Source organism: Brachyistius frenatus, unplaced genomic scaffold, assembly GCF_029030835.1.
Source record: "Brachyistius frenatus isolate BFR_SWC_R1_liver_20210118 unplaced genomic scaffold, ASM2903083v1 Contig_48, whole genome shotgun sequence".
NCBI lineage: Eukaryota > Metazoa > Chordata > Actinopteri > Embiotocidae > Brachyistius > Brachyistius frenatus.
The window spans coordinates 2940495-2954979 of NW_027210647.1; the positions used below are offsets into that span (position 1 = coordinate 2940495).

Consider the following 14485-nt stretch of genomic DNA (forward strand, 5'->3'; position numbering starts at 1 on the left):
GTATTTTGTATTGTGTTAGACAGTTTTAGGTCCTTCACTCCTTTTATTTATTAATCGCTTAACAAATGCTTTTAATTCTGTGGCTAAGCAGGCTCATATAAACTAACCTGATTTCCGTTTTGAACATGTGTTAGTCCGTGTATTATCTGATGGGTCTTAATTTTATAAAATGATCTAATTTAATCTAAATGTGCAGTTGAGGAATTGAATTAATGGCTTCACCATTTCTATTTGATACTATACACCATGCCAGCAGGGTATGAATATACACATAAATGAAATTTAAACTAGAAAATAGCAACCATTCATTGCAGATATGAACGACTCTGGTCAAAGGGCACGCTGATGGTTTATCTCTGATGTGGTTCATACAGGAAGTGTGAAAACAGTCCAAAACACCTCAAGTAAACACCTGAAAGTAAAACTTCAGTTGGTGCTCAGTGACCTGCACAAATGTTTTAATGGCTCAAGGCATCGGAGATACCCCCAGTTCTTAAGATTTGTGAAGCAATTTAATGGATGACAGTTTTGGCTATAGTTTTCAAGCTATACAGCATTTTTTTAAACCCTTTTTATTATAAAACTTGCTTTTCAAGCTTTTTTATTTTAAAGAGAGGAAACAAAAAACTAAAATGGAAACATAGATTTGTTTTTTGCATGATGACAGTTTCCATAAATCCCCTTCAAAACATCAAACCCTGGTGCTTTGGTTATTTTGCTCCTCATTATGAACGTCGGAAAATGTTCACACCGTTTTAATGTGTGGTAGGTGAGTTGTGGTTTTTGTGTGAGTGTCTCTTAGCTACATGGTGGGTGATGTTATTACTAGCAACGTTGAATCCTAGAGCTCATTTCCCCCTGTGTAGCCTTGTGACCTGCAATGTCAGAGGATTACAGTCAGGTAAGTTCTTATTTTACCTTATATTATTTTTGATTATTTATACAATATCTTTTACCAAAAATATTTAATTTCACATGCATGTATCATTATTTATTTTTTTGGACAGAATTTTTGTTCACATTACGTTACATCACACTAAGCATTTAAACTGCTGGCTCTCCACTGTGCACTTGGTTTGTGTATGTGTTCTTTACCTTATTAAGAAGTTACCACATAAGCATAAATTGTATTTTTATGCAACATGCTGGCAAGTACTGTATATTGATGTCTTTGATTAATCGTATTTCTTTTGGTGTTTAGTTTCACACCGTTCGCAGTAGAGACCACAGCGTGTTAAACTGATGTGGTTTATAGCTTGATGGAATGCCATTCAGTAAAAAGTTTCACCAATGTGTGAGGAATGAGACAAAGAGAAAAGAATGGAGCTAGAGTAAGCTCTGTGCAAGAGTAGGTTTTTCAACCATTCAACCAGACCAAGGATAATTAATGATTATAAATACAATACAACATTAGATGCTACTTAAAGTTGTAATTACATTTTTTTATTTTTTTTTATTTTATACACTGGCTCTTAACTTGATGCAAACTGTGAACTTACACATGCGTCCTCTTGGACATGGACATTCATTTATCTTCCCCATCTGCAAGCACAAATCTGTACATATCTGAACAGTATGCAACTGAAAACATTCTCTAAATTAGGAACTGAGATAAGTTGATGCGAAGTCGTGCAGGTGATCAGACATAGCACCACAAACTTCAAAAAGCAGATTGTTACATCGGAGTTGAGATAGTCAGGTGTGGACGGTGGTGTTTCTCTTACCTTCTCTTACATACAAAATACTACAGAAAAAGATAAATACTCTTTCTTCACTTTCAAACTATTTAAAGGTGTTGCCAACTTCTCTGTCCAGAAGGCACTGGAAATCTAATGCACATTTTTGTCACCAGCAGATTAGATTTAATGTAAAGGCTTTCTTTTATTGTTTACCATTTTCATAGAAACAACTTATTCAAAATGAGAGTGTTTTCATAAGGCTTAAATAAGTAAATATTTTCCTAAACCAAAAGAAAGCACTTTTTCTTTTCCTTTAAATTTGCTCCAAAAAATGTATACAAAGACAGAGACCGATAGATAGATAGATAGATAGATAGATAGATAGATAGATAGATAGATAGATAGATAGATAGATAGATAGATAGATAGATAGATAGATAGATAGATAGATAGATAGATAGATAGATAGATAGATAGATCGATCGATCGATCGATCGATCGATCGATCGATAGATAGATAGATAGCACCACGTTAATCGTATTTCGATTAATCGTTTATTAATCGATTAATCGTATTTCTTTTGGTGTTTAGTTTCACACCGTTCGCAGTAGAGACCACAGCGTGTTAAACTGATGTGGTTTATAGCTTGATGGAATGCCATTCAGTAAAAAGTTTCACCAATGTGTGAGGAATGAGACAAAGAGAAAAGAATGGAGCTAGAGTAAGCTCTGTGCAAGAGTAGGTTTTTCAACCATTCAACCAGACCAAGGATAATTAATGATTATAAATACAATACAACATTAGATGCTACTTAAAGTTGTAATTACATTTTTTTATTTTTTTATTTTATACACTGGCTCTTAACTTGATGCAAACTGTGAACTTACACATGCGTCCTCTTGGACATGGACATTCATTTATCTTCCCCATCTGCAAGCACAAATCTGTACATATCTGAACAGTATGCAACTGAAAACATTCTCTAAATTAGGAACTGAGATAAGTTGATGCGAAGTCGTGCAGGTGATCAGACATAGCACCACAAACTTCAAAAAGCAGATTGTTACATCGGAGTTGAGATAGTCAGGTGTGGACGGTGGTGTTTCTCTTACCTTCTCTTACATACAAAATACTACAGAAAAAGATAAATACTCTTTCTTCACTTTCAAACTATTTAAAGGTGTTGCCAACTTCTCTGTCCAGAAGGCACTGGAAATCTAATGCACATTTTTGTCACCAGCAGATTAGATTTAATGTAAAGGCTTTCTTTTATTGTTTACCATTTTCATAGAAACAACTTATTCAAAATGAGAGTGTTTTCATAAGGCTTAAATAAGTAAATATTTTCCTAAACCAAAAGAAAGCACTTTTTCTTTTCCTTTAAATTTGCTCCAAAAAATGTATACAAAGACAGAGACCGATAGATAGATAGATAGATAGATAGATAGATAGATAGATAGATAGATAGATAGATAGATAGATAGATAGATAGATAGATAGATAGATAGATAGATAGATAGATAGATAGATAGATAGATAGATAGATAGATAGATAGATAGATAGATAGATAGATAGATAGATAGATAGCACCACCTTGTGGTTGGCACAGATTACACTGGTCTAATTTATGTGCACCTTTCCTCTGTTTCACAGATGCACACGATGGAACCTGACCAGGTTAACGATGTCCAATGGTGGCTTGAGGGTTATGATTTTTTTGAAAATTATTCTTCTTTTGATAACTCTTCTTTGACTGGGGATGATGTTTGTGATCTGGATGAGGGTATGAAGTTTAAAGCATTGTTCATACCAGTTCTGTACTCAGTGGCGTTTGTTGTGGGTATCCTGGGGAATGGAGTGCTGCTGGGCGTTTTGATTCAGAGCAAGAAGACCTGGAGTGTGACAGACACCTTCATCCTCCACCTGGGTGTGGCAGACGTCCTGTTGCTGCTGACGCTGCCCTTCTGGGCTGCACAGGCTACTCAAGTTGATGGATGGACATTTGGTACTCCCCTCTGCAAGATCACTGGAGCTGTTTTCACGGTAAGAATTGTGCATCAGTGAGGAAGCACTGAAAACATCTGCATTATAGAAAGATTAACATAGTAGAGGTTGCAAAAAAAAGTTTGCTGATTTTTCTGTACCCTCAGATCAACTTCTACTGTGGAATCTTTCTCCTGGCCTGCATCAGTCTGGACCGCTACCTGTCCATCGTCCATGCCACCCAGATGTACTCCCGCAGGAAGCCCTGGGTGGTTCAGGTCAGCTGCTTGGCAGTGTGGTCCTTCTCCCTGCTCCTCTCCATCCCTGACTGGATCTTTCTAGAAGCTGTGCAGGATCCCAGACGAAACACAACAGAGTGTGCTGCCAACTATTTGAAGTTTTCCCTTCAAGCAGTAGGTGACTGGCGGCTGGCATCACGTCTGCTTTACCACATAGTAGGCTTCATGATTCCTTCAGCTGTCTTGATCTTCTGCTACTCCTGCATCCTGCTGCGGCTGCGGTGTGGCAACCAGGGCTTTCAAAAGCAGAAAGCCTTCAGGGTCATCATTGCTGTGGTGTTGGTTTTCTTTCTCTGCTGGACGCCATACAACATCACACTCATTGTGGACACACTTTATTCCAAAAATCGGACCTGTGGGGTCAGAATGTCACTGCAAAAAGCTGAGACGGTGACCTCGTCGATTGGTTACCTCCACTGCAGCATCAATCCCATCCTGTACGCTTTTGTGGGTGTCAAGTTCAGGCGTCAGCTCCTGGATATCCTGAGGTCTCTGGGCTGCAAGCTGAAGACAAGCGCCAAACTCCAGTCCAGAAGGAAAAGCTCCATTTGGTCTGAGTCTGCCGACACCTCCAACTCCATTGCTGTCTGAGAAAGACACAAAAAATTTACAAATTAAAAGAGCTCACAAAAAGCGACATTAAGACAGAGACATCTGAGCATAGAATGTGTGTCAGTGTATTTCCTGTTAACCTGTAAGAGACTATGTTTTCTCTCCTTTTTTCATTGTTCACAGTGTATTACTAGCTGAATATAAACATGGCATAAAAATAATTTGTCTGTCTAGAACTCATACATGCACTTGTCGCTACTAGGTTTTTCTCGACTTGCTCTATTTCTGTTTTCTGATTGCCAGGCTGCATTGTGAAATAAATACATCAAGATATCATGTAATAGGCTACTGTAGAAAATATTATTACTGTAGAGTGACCTAGTTTATACCAGTTATATTGGTTATTGCATTATGTTTTTTTATATGAAATGTTTCATGCAAAATATGCAAATGAAGAATAAAGTGTTATTTTAAGTGTTATTGACTGTGTGGAACGATTCTCGATCCACCTGTATGTTATATGGTGGTTTGACATTAAATAAGTTGAAGTTGAAGTTGAAAAAAGTTAAAGTTGAGCGAGGGCAGCTGTTGGTCTCCAGATTTCAGTTTCTGTGTGAAGCCTGCAGACCAGCTTGTTCCTGTGTAGACCAACAGGCTACTCTTGAATGTATCACAAGGGTTTCCAGGGGATGTGGAGCCCATTCAGGACAGTTGTAATATTTTGGGGAAATTTTCGTGGAAAGAGCAACATAGATGATGTTATTACACACATAAGTAACATCAGGACTGTGAAGGCCAATTCTGATTTTTCACACTAAATGTCCCACAATTTATTTTTTAACAATTTGTAACATACATGTCTCAATAGTCAGCCCATCAGAAGTCCATGTGTACTAAGCTTGGGAATACTGCCTAAAAAGTCAAATTGAACAGTTAAATGAGTAAATTAAATGTACTTTTCTCATTTAGTTGCTGGTTCGTCACAACGGTCTCCAAGGAAATCTTATTTAGTTAAAGGCTATTAAACTGTATACAGTGCCGATAACGTTCCTGTTTAAATAGATCTTTGCTTATTGGACCCAAAGCAACCCCCAACTTTTAATTACCTCAGTCTAACTGTGTAACTGTGCCACTGTAGTGGCAGATAGAAGATCACACGTTCTACTTTAAGAGCAACATCCCTTTTTTATCCACTGTCTTCTCTCTAGTCGTATTGAGAAACTGAGACATTGTAATAAATAAACTGCATGTGTATTAAACTTTCTAAGATGATATAATCAAGATTAGGTGAAGAATAACTGCAAAAATAAGAATAGAAAACCACACGTGGCGGTTTCTGTGGAAATAGTTGACTTTTTGACAGGAAATTGAAACAGAGACGAAGAAACAGACGCACATCCTCCACCGTGTGGTTGAAGAAAAAAAGTGGTTAGTTAAGACATGAAAAAAGAACTGAAAGACACAATGTGACCTCTGACGTACTTGTCTAAACTAACTAATATACATATCATATCTGGAAACAAAAAACCACAACATAATTTACATGCAAGGCAACATTTGACTACAGCAGGGTGGTGGTGATGGTGGTGGCAGTGTGAGGGATCATCCCAGCAACAAACATAATGTTTACAGGGGAAACATTTCAGTCCTGAACTGTCAAGAACAGAGCAGACAAAAGAGATACGAACATTCATTCAAACACATCAAGCTCTGCTCAGTTTGCTCCTCGTGACAGAAAAGTCTGATAAAGCTGCTTGTCTCTATCTCTGCGCTATTTCCTGAAGCAGGAAACAAAGCTTCAAATTGAAGTGACACTCATTATAACCAGTAATCTCATAAACGTGATGAGTCTCTGCTGTTACAGTCAACTGGTATTTCTCGGATTAAACCATTCTTTACCTGTCAATAGACTTAAGTTACAGCGTAAAGAGGAAGAAAAAAGGTGGGCTGAAAGGAGGAAACTGTTTATTTTCTGTGAACTCACTGTACACCAAGTTTCCAAAATACACTTGCTATGTATATTTTAAAGTAACATTACTATCCTGCGATGAGCCCAGAAATTAGGCTTTGCATGCAAGCCAGAATTGTTGGGAGTAAAAACCATAGATTTTGTTGTTCAGCACACAATGATCATCATAATAAGATTTTGTCTTCTCCAACTTCCCTTCATTTGCCACCTACCCCTTTTCCTAGTGAACTGGTTTTATACGCACTAAGCACTCCACAGTTCTCTCCACCAAACAAACAGCCAGATGAGAGCAAACAGAGAGCTATGACGCACAGAGCTGTTTTGTTCTTCCTCCTCCTCCTGTCTTGTACTCTGTCACCTGACTGATGACATCACCACTCGTTTGTATCGGCCTGCCTGTGTCCTATTCTCCAAACACCCGTGTTGCAACAATGAAGTAAAAAAGAAAGAAAGGCTATGGGATTCACCAAAGGGGAAATTCCCTCACTGCACTGTGATCCTACTCAGACATGCACACACTCACTGCGCAAATGTGGAGTTCACAGTCATTACTGCTTTAAGATAAATAGAAGACAGGGCGTAAAATGGAAAGCGAAACAGTTTATTGTAGGTTATGGACTATGTTGGACTGTTTCATGAAGACTACAATAACACTGGCGAGGATAATAGCTGACATCCCTTCCGGTTACAAAGATTATGGCACTATCTTTATGGCAATCGGAAAGCAGTGTAAAAAGTGATCACTGACAACTTTTTTTCATCATAAAATATTGCAAAAAAACCTGTTGTCTTTTGTTTAAAATAATATTATACAATATAAAATACAGACATCTACAGGTCATGATTTCGGGTAACAAGCTTCAGTTAAGCAACAATGATTACAAAATGAAAGTACAAGAGTACATGTCACCATGATATAGTTTTCAAACCTTCACAGTAATGCAGCATATGACTCTCTCTTTTTCTTTTTCTTTTTTATAAATAGCCAATTGAGTTCTCACCATTACACAAAAAATAGATCCCCGTCCCTTGAAACTATGACACGAGTTCACACTAAATTACCCTTAAGGGCGTAACATTACTCAGATCACTACTGGGTAATTTTGGTCCCTTTGTCAGCACTGAGCTGGCTGCACCTGATCACTTGTCATCTGTTTCAGCTCTTCCCTCTCATGACTCTGGTCAGGCGGGGCTTCCTCGCCTACACCCAGCTCCCACACAGAGCTTTTAGATTCAACTGTAACACATCTCAACATGGCCAGCAACTGTTTCCTGAAGTTTCCACGCAGGCTGAGATACAGCAGAGGTCTGAGGCACGCATGAATGCAGCCAAGAGCAGAGGTGACCATGAGAGCTGTGTCCAAGGAACCATCAGGAGCTCTAGATACATCATTATGTTCCTTAGAGCTTTTCCTAAAGGAGTCCACAATGAGAGTGATGTTGTACGGCATCCAGCACAGAAAGAACATGACCACCAGAGGCAGGATGACCATGAGAGCTCTCTGCTTCTGGAGGCTTTTAAAACTGCACTGGAGCCGAAAGAGGAAGCAGGAGCAGCAGATGATCAAGGTGGCCGCAGGTAGCACAAAGCCCATCGTGTGATGGACAAGACGGAACCTCAGCTCCCCATTATTCACAGACTGAGAGTAGCTGGGAACACACAGTGTTTTCTCTTCAGCTGGACCTTCCTCAGGCAGCGGGGAAATCCAGTCAAGGATGGTGAGAAGCAGGGAGATGAGCCAGACTGACAGGCAGCTAATATGAACTGACCAGGGCTTCCTGTAGAACAACTGGATAGCATGAATGGTGGACTGGCAGTGATATAGACTGATGCAAACCAGCAGAAAGATGCCACAGTAGAAGTTGATCTGAAAAAAAAGAAGGAAAACTGTTATTGAGTGTTAGACAAAAACCTCAAACCATCTTCATCCTGTAAAATCACTTCTCCCGCCTCTACTCAGAAATTCTGAAATCCCTGGACGATGTCAGTAAGCCAGTACATTTGTTCAATAGCAGTATTAAGTTCAATGACCCTGTTCTGCCAAGAGTCTTGATTAAGCAGAAAATAATGGCCTGCAGCCAAACACAATCCATCCAAGAACAACTTTCTCACAGCTGCACTGAACAGATCTCCCTTTCGCTTTCAGTCTCGGCTCATTCCACACAGTACTCAGTACTTACATTAAAAACAGCTCTACAGAGCTTGTAGAGAATCCCAAAGCACAATTCCCAATGTTGAGTGCCCTGTGCAGCCCAGAATGGCAGCGTCACCAGCAGCAGGATGTCTGGGACACACAGGTGGAGAATAAAGGTGTCTGATTTGCTCCATGATCGCCTCTTCTGAGCCAGAACTGCCAGGAGGAGAATATTCCCCAGCAGACCTACAACCAGCACTACTGAGAACAGAACCGGGATCCACACCAGCTTACAGCCCCTTAGCTCTGAATCCTCCTCATAGTTGTCATAGTCATAGCTGATGTTCTGACCAAATATTCCATCGAGCTCCACGTCCATTTTCATCTGCTGTTGATACAAAAGATAGAGTTAAACCCACAGAGAAGTAAAAAATGCTGCAGAGTCTATGAAGCTGGAAGTTAAAAAATAATGAATCAACTCCTCTCTCTCTGTGCACCATCAATGAGTGACAGTGAAGTACATTTTAAAAAAATCTCCCCTTGGGAAACCCAGTTGAGGCTTTATAAACACTCTCGGACACACAGTAACTCACATGGTGCGATGTCACTGGATGAGGCAATTGTGGAGTGGGTTTAAGCGGAAAGTACAGTTTCCGTTGGTCATGCACGCACGCGCGCGCGCACACACACACACACACACACACAATTCAGATCTATGAAACATATTCATGTGCATAAGCTGTCACTTTTTAATCTTGCCAAAAGTAAACATGCAAGAGTGTCATGAGACCATACTGTAGGCGTAAAAGATAAGGCACGCAGCATTCCTGCGTTAACGCTACAACTGAAATATCCTCTAAAGTTGAGATATTTTAAGTCAAAAGGTTATATATTCGTAGACAGAGAGGTTTGAAAATCACTTACTTCCCATAAAGAGCTTCAGCCGCAGAGTCTGAGGGCAACAACCTGTCAGTGTGCTGTGGACCGGTGATACCATACACAGGACAAACACAACCTGCTCATATCGCTTCACACCGGGGCCAGCTGGCTCTTTGAACGGGATCTCCGGGTGTTTTTGGAGGGAGGACAGACGAGCTCCTGCAGCGGTCGAGTGCCCGTCAAGTCCAACCCTACAACGCACAAACAGCGTTTCTCCGCGTTTGCGCTCAAAATGTATACGAGTTTGAGGCTCATTAGAGAAGAATCGCTCGTTTAAATGAGCGAAGGGTAAATCCACAAAAACGAAACCACCGGGTAGAAAGGGAAACTAAGAAAGGGGCGATGAGAAAATCATCAAACCTGGAAGTTTTACAGACGCACATCGAGACGGAAGGGATCTTAAAGCCTTTCGCACGTCCTGAACGGACTTACGAGCACTTTAATGCTGCCCCACTGGGTTGTTTTGGTCCATCAAGTGTCACCCCGCTCACACGTTGAGGAAATACGTTGAGTTCTGCCAAATCACACGAAATGCCGTGTTTCTTTTTCAAAATAAAATGTTCAATCAAGTTCACTACACCGTTTAGAAATAAAAATAAAATAAAATAAAGAGACACTGAAAGATAGACAAGGCTCTTCGGTTTAGCGAAAAGCATATGGATGTGCTCACATTGCACTGTCCCGATGAACTCAGCCATTATTGAGGAAAACGTGTTTTATTTTGAAGGTCAGATTACCGTACTTCCGTGTTGACACATTTGTCTGCTTGTTTTGAGACGGGTACCACGTAGTGCTGGACACAAAGCAGACAATGCGCCGCACAAAGAGCCCCGCGCCACTGGATGGAGCCACTGCGCTTGTGTTTTCAAACCCGAGACCAGCTGTAAAACTGCAAGTCGTCCGGATACATCAGCTAAATAAAATCCCAAATGTCCGAGTGTCTGAGGATTTTTCCTTTTTTTAAAGGAATCATTGTTTTACTCAGTTATTGACTAAATAAACTGGAAAATTACTTCAATAAAAAAAGAGGACTACTTTAAGAAGTTAGGATATTAAAATATATCATGGTTCAACTGTACATTTATTCAACTGTTTTCATGTACCTGGAAGCCTATTTTATATTCAGAGGGATAAATTGGATTTTTACTGTATAAAACTAGCTCCACGTTGACCAGCTACAACAGTAATGCTGCCTATGTATTACGTTAAAGTCATTCGCTGGGTAATTTTACTGGAAAGAGGTACATTTTCCTGATTATTTCTTTACTTTTACTTGAGCAGGGTTTTCAGTGCAGGATTTAGATTGTTGTATCTTTATTTTAATTATACTTTTGAGATTAGGATTATAAAATGCAAGGTTAGACAGGTATTTCCAACCTAATTTGTCTTGTGGACTCTAAGAAATATAGCTGCTAAGGAAATATTATAAGCTTTACTTTTCTGGTTTTAGCACCAAACTTTTTTGGTGTTTTTGCTTTTTGCATTAACCATGACGTCTGTTAATGCACTTAACAGCTGCATATTGTGCTGAATGAAAGTTACTCAGGATGAACCTGCAGAGAAAGAATGTGACATGTTGATGCATAATAGACATGATGCTTTGTTTTTATTCCAAAATATTTGTTTCTTTGTACATCAAAGGAGGCTGCGTATGAATGTTACTCACAAAATGAGTAATTTCCTCTTTTGCAGCACAGAGTACAGTTTTGAAGCTCATAGTTTTATACACATCACGAATAAAGATCCATAAAAAAAATAATTTCATCACATACAGCTTTTTAATCTACACAACCAAGCTGAAGCTTGTTTTACCTGAGAGTGAAATCTGATGAGAAAAGTATAAAGTATGTAGATGTACTGAGAACTAAAGCCACAGTCTACCTCTTAACTGCTGAACAAGCTTTTTAAGAGGATGAAGAAATCTTTATGTTTCACAAGATTTGACATTTGAACCCAAAAATCAAAACGCTCTCATGAAATGTTTGTGAAAACAATAGCCTGTGAGGTGTGGCAATGTTTTACTCTATGCTCCACCCTAAATAAGTGATTATGCAAAAAAATTACACAAAAACAATGTAAGCTGCGCTACCAACACCTGGATGGCAAAGCACCACTGCAAGATATGTACATAACTGGCAAAAACCGTAATTCTAAGAGAACATTTTTAAAGTCTTATTTCCATTATTCACTGCAGTAGACTTTCTACTATCTTTCACTCCAAAGCCTCCTCTCACACACAAAACCACACACGTATCTCCTCACCTCCCTTGTTCATCGTGTCTCTATACTGGTATCACACCATGACGGAGTAAGAAGTGTTTTCACTTTCTGCAGAGCTGAATGAGCCTGTTGGTCTTCTACGCCTTCTCTCCCTCCACCCCTCCATCCCTCGCCAGCCTCGCTGTCCCAGCAGCCCCTTACACATTCTGACCAGCTCCCTCCTGAACTTCACCCCCACAAAGCCGTACAGCAGAGGGTTCAGGGCGCAGTGCGACAGACCCAAACTTTCAGTAATCAGAGTACCAATGTCCACCACATAGCCAAACTGACACCCTCCAGTCACCACATCCAGCCTATGCAGACTATCTGCCAGCTGGAAGCAGTTGTACGGCGCCCAGCAGACCACGAACACAGACACTAAGGAGATGATGAGGCGGAGAGACTTGCGCCTTTGGCGGCGACTGGCATTGCACAGAGACCTGAAGATCTGGATGTAGCAGTAGAGCATGATCAGTAGAGGGACACCAAATCCCAGAACTATACTGACCAACTGCAGTCCCACTTGCCACTGTTTGGCATTGAGAGTATACATCATTTGGCAAAGGGGCGGCGTCTGGTGGCCCACAGTGTCTATCTTCATCACGCCTTTGAAGGCAATGTCCACTCCGCTCAGGCACAGGCAGACCACCCAGATGATGACACAGGCAAACTGGGCATGGCAGGTTTTGCGTTTCCAGCCTGAGCCGACAGCGTGGACGATGGCCAGGTATCGGTCAAAGCTGATGCAGGCCAGGAAGAGGATGCCACTGTAGCGGTTCAGGGAGAAGAGGGCACCAGAGATCTTGCAAGCAATCGAGCCGAACACCCAATAGTGAGCCCACTGCACTGCAAACAGGGGCAGGGTGAAGGCCAGCAGGAGGTCGGAAATGGCCAGGTGAAGGAGGAAGGTGTCTGTCAGAGAGAAGGCACAGGCACCACCACTCTGAGAGTTTCTGTAGCGTCTGATCACACACAGCACCAGCACGTTGCCTACAACAGCCACGGCGAACACCAGGCTGTATATGACAGGGGAGTACTTCTGTGCAAAACTGTAGATGTCCTGCTGAGAGCATGGGGGTGCAATAACCCCCCTCGTTTCGGAGGACGAGGTGTAATTGTCTTCATAAAAATAGTCCTGAGGGAGAAACAGACTTCTGTCATTTTTGTGAAGAATATGGGATTTCTAAGAAAAGCTTACTTCACTGACGGGTTTCCACTCATCTTCATTTTCTCTTAATTTAGCTCAAGATCTTCTTATGACATGAAGTAATAAATAATAATATCTGGTGCAGGAATTTACTTTACTTGTCAAAGGAATATGAAAATATGCACTCACCCAGTAATCCTCTGGGGTTGGTGTGACTTGATCCATATTTGTGGTAAACATTGAGGCAGCAGAACACCTTGCTTCTAAAGGAACCTTCAGAGAGTAAAGAGAGCACGCTCTGCTCATAAAAACATGAGCTAAACCTCCCTTTTCACAGTGTAGCTTTGCTGCATTTGTCCAGATGACGGAAGATGAGAAAGAAGAAGTGGGTATTTCAGGAACTGAATCTTTGCACATTTTGGACATATGCACACAGAGCTATAGTGGGAATCGATGACTGTCTCATCAGTCGTGACATATATTTTTAAATCACGTCTGCCACCAGCTATAAATTTCTCCCAGACAGATGGTGCATGACTAGTGTAGTCTACATGGAAAAAAAAAAAAAAATAAATAAATCTGTTTCCAAGAATGTGTATCCACATATTATGAAGATGTATCTTATTTTAACATATGCTTACAAGTCATAATATCAAAAGGGAAAATTTGTGGTACTAACCCTCAAGAATCAAGAAATTGTTTTTACAAAACAACCCTCTACAATTAGAGGAGAAGTGAAAGTGCTTGGTTGACAGAAATTTCAACCTCCACTATGTTGTTCTTCATATTCAGCATTCTTTCACACATTAAGCATTACACTCATCTTACACTGTGGTAATTTGGTGAAGACGTTTCAGGAGTATTTCTTGTTGTTATTCTTGTGTGGTTTACAAAGCTGAACATGTACAAATTTAAATCTGCTTAAAACAGAAATGAATTTCAAAATACTTTCTAACTGTGATATGAGTGATTTTTGACGAAAAGCAGAACTTCATCAATAAAAAAAATTAAAAAAAACATTGTCCATTAATAAGAGAAGATTTACTTACCCTTAAAGATATTGTAAAGAAGACAGGATGTAAACTGAGGGGCTGGTGCAGGGCTTTCTGAGCGCTATGTAATTTGGTATGCTTAAAAAAGGCACAACAGGATACGAAGTTACGTTTATGTGTAACATACGTTTCAGGACAAACATGAACATTATCCGAGTGCTCATATAGTGTTTACAAATACTTTAGACAAACGCATAAAGAAATAGAATTTGAAAGAATGCTCTTAAAATTCAATGTATTTCAATTTCTCTTGTGTTAGAAATTTATCAAAATAATCTTGTCTTAAAGATTTCACACCTTCCAGAGGATGCGTGATAAACACAAATGCTTCAGTGCAATAGAGTCAACGACATCAACTGAAACTGGTTGTCTGTCCACATTAAAGTGCCACTTCAAAAATTTGAGAGGGGTTTCAATTTTAAAGTAAGTTAAAATGATGATGTTGTTTAATAAAGTATGTTTAACCAGG

The 14485-nt window shown here is 40.0% G+C and overlaps 3 protein-coding genes across 3 annotated transcripts; 1 reads left to right on the forward strand and 2 right to left on the reverse strand.

Moving 5' to 3' along the window:
• Window positions 1-808: 808 nt before the first annotated feature.
• Window positions 809-4995, forward strand: cxcr3.1 (chemokine (C-X-C motif) receptor 3, tandem duplicate 1). The gene is made up of 3 exons (XM_069703911.1): window positions 809-901; window positions 3335-3724; window positions 3832-4995. The coding sequence occupies exons 1-3, from the start codon at window positions 881-883 to the stop codon at window positions 4552-4554; spliced, it is 1134 nt and encodes a 377-aa protein (XP_069560012.1). The 5' UTR covers window positions 809-880; the 3' UTR covers window positions 4555-4995.
• Window positions 4996-7069: 2074 nt separating this feature from the next.
• On the reverse strand, window positions 7070-10072 carry LOC138624044 (C-X-C chemokine receptor type 3-like). Its single transcript, XM_069703912.1, has 3 exons — window positions 9544-10072; window positions 8666-9007; window positions 7070-8352 (listed from the first exon to the last, which is right to left on the reverse strand). Exons 2-3 carry the CDS (start codon window positions 9002-9004, stop codon window positions 7600-7602), a joined length of 1092 nt encoding a protein of 363 aa, XP_069560013.1. The 5' UTR covers window positions 9005-9007; window positions 9544-10072; the 3' UTR covers window positions 7070-7599.
• A 1066-nt stretch (window positions 10073-11138) lies between these two features.
• On the reverse strand, window positions 11139-13278 carry cxcr3.2 (chemokine (C-X-C motif) receptor 3, tandem duplicate 2). Its single transcript, XM_069703736.1, has 2 exons — window positions 13154-13278; window positions 11139-12952 (listed from the first exon to the last, which is right to left on the reverse strand). The coding sequence occupies exons 1-2, from the start codon at window positions 13268-13270 to the stop codon at window positions 11852-11854; spliced, it is 1218 nt and encodes a 405-aa protein (XP_069559837.1). The 5' UTR covers window positions 13271-13278; the 3' UTR covers window positions 11139-11851.
• Between the last annotated feature and the right edge of the window lie 1207 nt (window positions 13279-14485).

Excerpts from the sequence above, each read along its gene's own strand:
- LOC138624044 (XM_069703912.1), bottom strand. The coding sequence starts at position 9,004 with ATGAAAATGGACGTGGAGCTCGATGGAATATTTGGTCAGAACATCAGC. Across the intron at positions 8,353-8,665 it reads TCTGTAGAGCTGTTTTTAAT|ATCAACTTCTACTGTGGCAT; the intron begins GTAAGTACTGAG and ends CTTTTTTTTCAG.
- cxcr3.1 (XM_069703911.1), top strand. The coding sequence starts at position 881 with ATGTCAGAGGATTACAGTCAG. Across the intron at positions 902-3,334 it reads TGTCAGAGGATTACAGTCAG|ATGCACACGATGGAACCTGA; the intron begins GTAAGTTCTTAT and ends TCTGTTTCACAG. Across the intron at positions 3,725-3,831 it reads TCACTGGAGCTGTTTTCACG|ATCAACTTCTACTGTGGAAT; the intron begins GTAAGAATTGTG and ends CTGTACCCTCAG.
- cxcr3.2 (XM_069703736.1), bottom strand. The coding sequence starts at position 13,270 with ATGAGCAGAGCGTGCTCTCTTTACTCTCTGAAGGTTCCTTTAGAAGCA. Across the intron at positions 12,953-13,153 it reads CAACCCCAGAGGATTACTGG|GACTATTTTTATGAAGACAA; the intron begins GTGAGTGCATAT and ends TTTCTCCCTCAG.